The following is a 9,752-nucleotide window of genomic DNA, read 5'->3' as shown; positions in this document are numbered from 1 at the left end:
CGGGGCGGCAGCGCGGTCACCTGACGCCGCCGCGGCGCCGCCGCCATTTTGTCTGAGAGTGGAAATGTGAAAGGAAAAGCCGGAGCGGCGGCGCCGGGGGACGGAGGCAGAGTGGGGCTGACCGCGCCGGCGGGAGCCGCTTCGCGGCCAGGGAGCGGCGCGGGGGTGCCGGGGCCGAGCCTCGCGGCGGCGGGGGCGAACGGAGCCAGGCTGAGGCGGCGCCCGCCCAGGGCTCCGCTGCTGCTGCCGCCGCCGCTGCCGCCCGGGGGAGCCCGGCCGGCGGGCAGCGCGGCGCCGCGGCGGCGGAAGATGTCGGGGCAGTCCATCACGGACCGCATCACGGCGGCGCAGCACAGCGTGACCGGCTCGGCTGTCTCGAAGACCGTCTGCAAGGCCACGACCCACGAGGTGATGGGCCCCAAGAAGAAGCACCTGGACTGTGAGTAGGGGCCGGGGCGGCGAGGTGCGGCCTGCGCAGCCGTGTGAGCGCCTCTTCGCGGGAAGCGCTCCTTGGCGGAGCGCGCCACATAGCCTAGTGCGCGTTAATCCTGCACCTGGGGCAAAGGTGGATTAAGCGCTGTGGTTTTATTGTTGTGAGCGACGGGTTTCGGTTCTGAGCGCTCTGCTGTCTGTGCGGCGGGTCCAGCCGTACTTGACATTTCCGAAATGTCACGGCTTTCTGTCTTACACCTTCTATAAAACGTTTGAGGTGAAGGAAGGGGAGAAGTAGAGCAACACGTCTCTCCAAAATGGGAGTAGGTTGCTGCCAGTATACTTAAACTCCTTTCTATATGTGAAAAAATATAAATGGGCTACCTGCAAAGTTACCCGGTGTCAGTACTGTTGCTTTGTGTCAGTTTTTAATAACTGACTAATAGCTGAAGTTACCGTTGGTATCGTTCGACTGCTCAGAAGTGCTTTGAATCCCTCAAAACTTCCGTGTTGTGAGATACACCCTATCGCTGTCCATTAAAAGTAAAGGTAGTGTGTGTGTGTGTGTGTGTTGGTTAGGGTGAGGAAGGAAGTACAACATGAAACTGTATGTTGGCTTCTTCAAAGTCAAGGGAGCTGGCTGGTGGCTGTGCAGCACTCTTTCAAGCTGATGGTGCCTGAGAGTCTGCTGTTTTAATTTCTAGGAATAGGCATGCTGAGTTAAGTTGTCTGAGGACAGTTTGGCGCACTGATGCTAATACAAACGTCTTGTATGAGAGCCTTTGAGATGAATCAAAAAGTTAAAAATTAAAAACAAGCAAATACACATTTCATTTACTGTTGATCTGAATGACTGGAAACCAGCTACAGTAGTAAATACTGCAGCTACTGTAWTGATATTAAAAGCCTTAGGACTGGGTAACTTACCCTTGACTGTTCTTTCACCTTTAAGATACTGCTTTTGTTGCACCGTTAGTTTATCTTGTGTTATTTTCTGTCTGTGGCAGAGCAACTTAATGAGGTAAGTCCAGAAATGGTAAAATAACAGGAAGCCAGAATGTGGTGATATCTTGCTCAATAGCTTAGAAGTTTCTGAAGCTTTCAAGTAGTGTACTCTTTGAAAAATGCTCTTAAAATAGTCTCACCTAATATAACCTTACAAAATAAGAAAATGGAAAAAAATGGAAAAATTCTCAGTGTAATTTGAGAGTAACATAAATGGAGATTGAATTGTGGCTATCAAATTCTGTTGGATATCTCTTGGTACAAACCTCTGTTTAGACCTGCCAGTGTCCTGAAGGACCTCCTGTACTGAATGAGTTCTGTGTTTTTGTATAATTCGCTCTCTCTGACTTTTGTCCAAGACAAATAAAAAGCATGTTATTGTAATTACTTATCTGAAATGGAGCAACATTTTGATGAGGTGAGAGAAAAGAGGGTGTGAAATGTGTACTATAAATAGCTCTAGGCTTAAAAAGATCCCAGTGAACACTAGAAAATGTTCATTGAGCATATCCAGACTTCCTAAAACATCTGCTGAAATAGCTAGATTGAARTGTTTGGCACTTACTAATTTTTATTTGTACACCTGCACGCAAAACTTGCTTGTATTAAATGCGAGCAGGTATGATACTAGTTTAAACACTGTAATCTCTAAAAACAATAACCCAGTATATTTTCAGAGATACAGGGAACATGTTTTCTAAGTTAAGTAAAATATAAATTAAAGCATAACTTGGATCTACTCCTTCAACTTGCACCTTGGTCCCCACATGCGTGTATCATTAAAAATGCTGCACCATCTGGTATTACTTGTAATTGCTTCTCAACAAAAAACTTGACCAAGAACATGTTTTTGAGAGTTGCTGCAGTTGCATTCAGTCAGTGCACTCAATCCAGATGAGTTTTGAAAATCCCCCGTCTGCCATATTTTCTTAGCTTTAAGGAAAGCTTCAAATCACAATATGGGTATTAATGGGGAAGACACTACATGTGCACTGTGTAAACCAGTATTCCAGAGTCCAGAAGTTTGCCTGGCTACTAACTTCTTGGTAATATAGTAACACTTTCCTAAAGAGCAAATAACACCTGCCCCCCCCCCCCCAAAAAAAAAAAGAAATTAAGGAATGTGAATGCTTTTTATCAAGTAGTTCAGTGTCCTAAATAAATTAACAAATCTATTTCTGTAATATTTTGTAATATTCTAGGATAAAATAAAATTTTATACAGCTGTGATTCTCTTTTCCTTAGTGGACTGCTTGAAGTTCTTCTCTTAATTCCTTTCTGCCTCTTAATTTTGGGTTGCAGTAGAATGAGGCTAGATGCTTCTTTTGGTGATTGATATATATCATATATATATTCTTGGCTAACTGCTGAAAAGCTATAATAAAAATGAACAAATTAAAGCTGTGGCAAAGCTGGTAATTATCAGACTAGACTTATGTAGACCAAAATTTATTAAAACTTTTTTTTCTGAACTTCTATATGAACACAGTAATAAAGAAGAGCAAGCATCTCCTGTTTAATTTGTGTACAGCCCAGTTAAGAAGTGAATGGGAGGGAAAGTAGCTAACATTGCTCATTAAAACCTAAAACTACTATGCTGCATATATAGGCTTTGGAAATCCTGGCAAAAGTGGTAATTCGGGTACTGTAAAGTTGTGTTATGTAACAAAATCAGGCTTCATTCTCTGTGTGGGTGAAAGATCAGGTCTCTGCCAAATCGTTGTGGATTTAAATTTTTGCCAGTAATGTCAATTTGACTGTCATATTTTTGGTATGTTCTTGTATGTCTGCCCCTTTGTACTCTTGGCAGCTAGAGCTCATGACTGTTCAGTGCATTCAGATGCAGTGTGGTTTTTAGAGATAGGCAAGTTGGGAAACAGCATAAACAAATGCCCTTAGACTCATCTAGGGGCAATAAGGAAGTTCTCTTTAATTTGAAGCTCTTCATTAAACAGTAAAGCTTTTCAGTACAGTAATTGAGGAAATACGACTTGAATCAAGAAAAAAATAGAGCTAATGTTGTTGGAATCTATAAGTGTTCTTTTATTTAGCAATTACTTAAAGCTTTTGAAAAAGCTTTATGAGCCATCTTGTATCCTTGTTTAGCAAGGAGAATAGGATAGCTGAATTACCTTGCTTCTAGTAAATATAACTCTGTAAGATGGTACAGATTTAGCTCATAAATGACTTAAGATTTCTGTCAAATCTGCCATGTAAGAGCATGTGGACATAATGTTTGTATCAGTCAGGTACTATCTCTTAATTAACCCTCCAACAAGAATCACTACATTCCTGAGACTGCATTGAGAAAACTTGTGTGTATGATTCTTCTCTTTAACTTCAGTGTGCAGTACAACTTTCAAGTAAGAAAATGTCATTTTCTACAGACTGCTGGGATTAAGGTAATTACTGTTAGAGTTCTTGCATCTACCTGTCTTAATAGCAGTTTCAGTTCTGTGACAAAATGGAAGAAATACAGGAGTATTAAACAATTATGGTTCTTTTAACTGATGCCTTTGCAGTTCTCTTAAAAAGATGTATTCTTGAATGAAGAAAGCAATAACTCCTGATATTTAGAAGTTGAAAAGTATATCAATTTTGTCAGTGATTGGTTGAGAACTTTCCAAAGAACAGGGTGGTTTTTTATTTTGTTCTTTTTTTTATCTGGATTTATGCGTGCTTTTCTCTGGAGAGCTGTCTGGCTTCATAGCTGATGTGCCAGTGTTTCAGACGAGCTGTGGAAGAGAAGTTCTGAGTACTCTTTTAGGCAGCAATATTTCCACAGTTCTGCCAGGCTGTTTGAGTTCCTCTGCAGTACTCCTCTGACTTAAAGCTGTGTGATTTTGCTGCGTAGTGTTAACAAGTTTCCGAATTCCGTTSTAGAAATAGCAGTGCAGTTTCACTTGCAGTTGAAATAATTCCTCTAGGTAGCTGGCAAAGTGCTTTGAGTTGTGAAGTGTTTACAGAAGTACTCTGATAAGAAAATCAACATCACTTGCCCTATGCATTTCATTCCATTCTTTGCTGCCAATATCTTTTTCAAGCTAATCCATACTATAGCTGTTCAGCTGTCAGTCTCTCAGGTGTGTATGTGTTCAGTTATACTTCAAGATACATGGTGGTAAAAGTTGTTTCCTCTTCTGCTTCCAGCTTTTACAAATCCGTACTACTGTTTCTTTGTAGATAGTCCAGTTGCAGATTTTAAAGAAGCATATTAGCGAGATGATAGGTGTATTTTTTGCATATCTTGAATACTATAATTCCAGTATGATGCTGGCTTTAAATAGAACTGTTACTATTAAAAATTCTATTCAAGTAGCCTTATTAGAGTCTCTTTAGATTTTTTACAATACGCTTTTATGAAGGACAAGTTAGCCTATAAAATGCACTGAGTTTTTTTTTTTTTAAGTAGTAGTATTTCAGGGACATTTCTTTTCCCTGAGCAGATGTGCCTGTATGGGCTAACCATGATTTTTGCTACTGCATTCAGGGAGGATCTGGAACCACAGATCTCAGTGGTATTAAGTGATAAGTGCACTCTATGCAAGTTGACCTCAGAGGGGAGCCAGTATGTGTCTTGATTACCTGAACTATGTGGAACTTGCACCTCACTGAGGTCCTCTAACCCGAAGCAGAGCTTGAATTAGGCTCTGAGCAGAAATACCATCTTTTTCATACTTGCTAAAATAGCCAGACCCCAACCTTACACAAGAAAGAAGTTTGTGCTGGAAAACCTTGCTAGCACTGTTACAGAACTACTGGAATTGTACTCATCAGTCAGATGGAACCACATTTCGGTGGTAAGGATAATGTATGAACTTCTTCAAGGCACCAGTTCTGTCAGCCTCCACTTTGTCACTGGCACATGGCAGAAGGCATCTTCTGAGTACCACATGAGGGAGCAGTTAGCAGTTTGAAGACTGACATCTGAATGACTTTTTTGTAGTATAAGCCAGTAGGGGGGCAATATGAGCCAAAATTGTGTGTGTTTTTGTTTGCTCTACTTTTAATTGAGGTAGGACTTAGAGGTGATTAGTTACAACATTTCATATAGTTGCTAACAATAGAGTTTCTATCACAAATGATCATGGCTGGGCAACACTAAGAACACATTTCGGTGTCAGATATGTCAGACATCTCCTAGGTGTTCAGCATCCTTTTAGCATTTACTGGAACCTCTATTGGCAGACCTTAGCTGAGGGAGCATGAGAAGACTGAACTCTCTCCATAAGATGTTTTAGCAAAATATGAGTTAAATTAGTTTGGCTACTGTTTTGCTCTCTCAAAGCAGAAGGTTGGTTGTTTTTAATCTGAATCTTCCTTCCAATTTCATTTRCTATTTTAAAAAAAGCACTCTTAAAGTTGAATATCTTCTTGACTTGCCCAGTGGTCATGTGGAAGAAAAGGATATTGTATGCGTAAAAACACTACGTTCAATAGGCTATCTGTGTGGTGGTCTTTGGCCTCAACAGACCAATGTAATTTCTAAGAGTAGTAATGTTATAGGTACCGCTCAGTGTAGTGTTTTTCTTTGGGGGGGGGGGGTAAGTTGAGAACTGCTTTATGACTTGTAACAATTCTGTAACATTTCTTTACTGGTTTGAGTCTTCAGTTAAATGAAAAATATTGAGCTAATTCTGACAGTAATGTCTTTATAATACTTGTTTATAAATTGACTGGATTTAGGGAAACGCTTGAACACGAGGGGAAATTTCTTCMCTGTGAGAGTGACGGAGCCCTGGAACAGGTTGCTCAGAGACGCTATGGAGTCTCCTTCTCTGGAGAGATTCAAGGCCCGCCTGGACACAACCCTGTCTAACATGCTCTAGGTGACCCTGCTGAGCAGGGGGGTTGGACTAGATGATCTCCAGAGGTCCCTTCCAACCTTACTGATTCTATGATAATGTGTTTTGTGCAGCAGAATAGATACAAATGTTAAGTGCGGTATTTCTATAAGGCATTCTGTCCTGAACTGTCAATATATAATCTTTATGTTTAAATTGCTTATGATAATGTGGTCTTTTTTTTCTACTCATGCCTAATGAGGTAAATAGCTCATTAGGTAGCTGAATTGGTCGTTTTGGTGATGCTGACATCTCGGGATCCAGTTGTCACTCATATTCCTAGGCAGATATCCTTCTTCAAGTACTTATACAAAAAAATCCCCCCACATATGTGGTGGTGCTGCTCTGCAGCCAACAGGCTGCTCAGAAAATTGACTTAAATATCAGATCGCAAAGGAAGCTTTTCAAAGTAGGTGTTTSTTTTGCAACTATTGCCCAGTCACTAAGGTGTACTTTGATCATATCTGAGCCATATTTAGTTCAGAGAGAGAGTAAATGCCTAGTCGTAGGGCATGTCTTGAGGGRTTTAGAACAGTTCTGGATTTACTTTTTTGCTCTCTTCTCAGCAAGTGATTTAGCTACTGTTCTCAGGCAGGTTTTGTTCCCACGTRTCTGCTGGAGCCTCACCTAGGTTTATGCCAATAAATATTGAGGTAGAGGCTTGAAGGCCTGTCTGTGGCCTCACAAGCTAATATTTTATTATTGAGTTATAATTGGTCTTTACACAGAGTTTTTATGCAGAAGCTAAAGACCTGCTATGGTCCATAACAAAACACTTAGATTCATGATTATGTCAGTTTAGCTAAGTGGAAAGCAGTGTGGACTCAGATTCTGTCTCTTAAGTCTCATAGAAAAGAGGCTTAGCAGAGGTTTGCAGTATCTCGCTTTAGTGCATGTATGTCAGTACTCAGGCTTAGATCCTGGTTGTAGGATACTTGCTACCTGTTGATCTTAAGTTATACAAGCGTCTCAGCTTTTCCTCTCTTCTCTGCTTTTCAGTTTYGGTTAGATTGAGTGGCTTCAGGAAGCTGGACACCAAGATTATCTATATTGGCTTTCAGACTGTAATTTGGGGCTAGAGTTTCTGCTGGAGCGGTTTATTTACTGATGATGTRTTGGGACTCTGTAAAATTGTTGGAATGCTTTTGAAGTTCATGCTCTATCAGTAAAATGCAGTGAATTTAAGCACAGAATGTAAAATAATTTCAGTTCTTTGTTAAAGGAATAATTGAGCTAACACTTCTGGTATGAATCCTTCATGTGCAAACACAAAATAACATGATTATCCTCTTTGAGTATATCTCTCATTGTAATGCTTTGACCTTTTTCTTTAATTTAGATCTGATACAGTGCACAAATGAAATGAATGTGAATGTTCCACAGTTGGCAGACACACTTTTTGAGAGAACTGCAAACAGTAGCTGGGTTGTAGTGTTCAAAGCTCTAATTACAACACACCACCTCATGATGTATGGAAATGAGGTAAGGCATAGCTTTGTTAAGGCGTCTCTGACAATGTTTTAAGAAATTGTCTTAGTCAATCTATGAAATGTGTACCTCAGTTTTTTTAATGTGTCATTTTCCCCCTCCCCTGCCATTGCCTGTAAAGTACTTCACCAGAGAAGAAATAATGCTTGATTATTTCAATACTGAAATATTTCAGTGTTTGTAATTTGACTGCAGGTATCAGGATTGGGTTATGAGGGTGTGCTAGACTGGCCTTTCTGGAATGAAGACGTGAAAAACTTCTGATGGGCTTTACTTCATTGGTCTAGTGCTCATCAGCGAAAGCACAGCAAATGTCTTGTTAGCACTCCATAACTGTGCAGGCAACCTATTTAACAGATAAGAATATTTATTGGAAGGAGAAGGAATAGGATGACTGGAATATTTGGTCTTGAAAATCCTTGTCCATTAGGCTAAGTTGTCATATGTTTCTGCCATTAGCATTCACCTGAAACTGTTTTCCAGTGTATTTAGTTTGTTTAAACTATTTCAGCAGTGGTTATGGTCAGTGTGGTTTTAGAAATGTAATCACATGGTACTAGAACTGTAGTCTCCTTTTCACAGTCTTATATTTAAAAACTAAATTTTCTCCTCTTCAAGTAGCAGTTTAGTTCTTAACTTGTATGTATCTGTTCTCTTAACTTTTGAGTACTTATAGTAGGTACTGATAATATTGGAATGAACTCTCAGTGGTACTGCTTCGCACCCTTAAACTGCTCTGAAAAGTTAGTGTTGCTTCCCTTCTCCAAATTTCTAGTAACTTAATGAAATGGTCCATAAAACATAGTGTATTCCACATTCCGCTTCTGTTATTTACATGCTTATGTTGTAGTTAGGAAAGACAATAGGCTGAAATTAGAGGGTAGCTCAGAAGTGAAATTAAGTGCTCAGAATAACAATAAGGCTAAATTGAATACTGTAAAACAGTATGTCTATTTTGATGTCTCTTCTTCAAAGACGGTTCATATCTCTCCATTGGGGTTTGAAAGAAACAAAAGCAAACCTAACCGTAGAAAAAGAATTTGGAGCTTAGAGTATCCATTCGCCCTTGTGGCGTTTTTTCATAGAAAAAAGATTTGGATTTTGCCTGTGCCAAGAGTGCTCCACAATTTTGAATGGATGCATTTGAAGCTTAAACTTATTTGTGTTTGCTGGACTCCTATAGTGTTCCAGCTATTTCTGTGATTTCACGTGGAAAGATGGAACCTAAGTGTACTGCTCACTTGTGAGATATGAAAGTATTTTATTCTTTAGCAGAAAAAAAAATTATCAATTGAACTTCTATTTTAAGTGCAAGTTATAGAGCAGAAGGTTGGAATGATGTCTGAGCAATTGCTGCCTTGCAGATTCTTGTTCAGCATGACTATCTTTCTTGAGTTTTGGATGAAGGAGGTCAAACCTCTTCATGTCTCTGCTTTGTGTAATGCAAATCCTGTTTAGTGGTAAGCCCATGATTGCAACAGCAACCCTTGATAGTTCCCTTGAGTGTCAATTGCAGTAGTAAACAATTCCCTTTAACTGATCAAAATCGTTGCTGCTTGGTAAATTGTTCTTCTCTTGACCTCTCTGTTCAAGTTCTACCTTGTGATTGGTAACAAATCTGAAAACATTGATGATCAGGATCTTTTCTTTTTTTTTTTAGGTGAGTTATTTGACAGTCCATGATGAAGTACTGAAATAAACTTCTGTAAATTCATAACATGTTTCATCAAAAAATTTCATGTAAACTCTTGAAGTAGATGTAGCAAATGTTCTGCACATCACTATGTAAACAAAAAGTGGTATTCAGAAAGGCCAATCTCTTTATGCGTCCCCTGCATAATGGTAGAACACTCCTTCAGAGTGTGTTTCAAAATGGTAGCCTAGTTAACATTTTGAACTGGCATTTGGAGGATAATAGTTAGCCTAGGTCCTGCTAGAATATGATTCAGAATACTAGCTGAATTTCAGATCTGTATATATACC

The 9,752-nt window shown here is 39.7% G+C and overlaps 2 protein-coding genes across 6 annotated transcripts in view; one reads left to right on the top strand and one right to left on the bottom strand.

The window, feature by feature from the left end:
* Positions 1-9,752, bottom strand: part of LOC146587330 (ras-related protein Rab-39B-like) — a 266,005-nt gene that overhangs the window by 212,831 nt on the left and 43,422 nt on the right. The window lies entirely within an intron of this gene.
* Positions 40-9,752, top strand: part of LOC146587332 (phosphatidylinositol-binding clathrin assembly protein-like) — a 30,065-nt gene continuing 20,352 nt past the window's right edge. For 4 of the 5 annotated variants that reach the window (XM_085319661.1, XM_085319659.1, XM_085319657.1 and 1 more), the window contains exons 1-2: positions 271-439; positions 7,621-7,763. In XM_085319661.1, the coding sequence (XP_085175787.1) occupies positions 310-439; positions 7,621-7,763 (273 nt within the window). In that variant the 5' untranslated portion in view covers positions 271-309. Of the gene's footprint in view, positions 440-7,620; positions 7,764-9,752 lie in introns of all 5 variants that reach the window. The other variant, XM_085319660.1, reaches the window with a different exon arrangement.

This window comes from Rhea americana, unplaced genomic scaffold, assembly GCF_003343005.1.
Source record: "Rhea americana isolate MKP2758 unplaced genomic scaffold, rheAme1 scaffold_6, whole genome shotgun sequence".
NCBI classification, from domain to species: Eukaryota; Metazoa; Chordata; class Aves; order Rheiformes; family Rheidae; genus Rhea; species Rhea americana.
The sequence above is the reverse complement of the archived record's forward strand: the minus strand, read 5'-3'. Positions and strand labels throughout refer to the sequence as shown.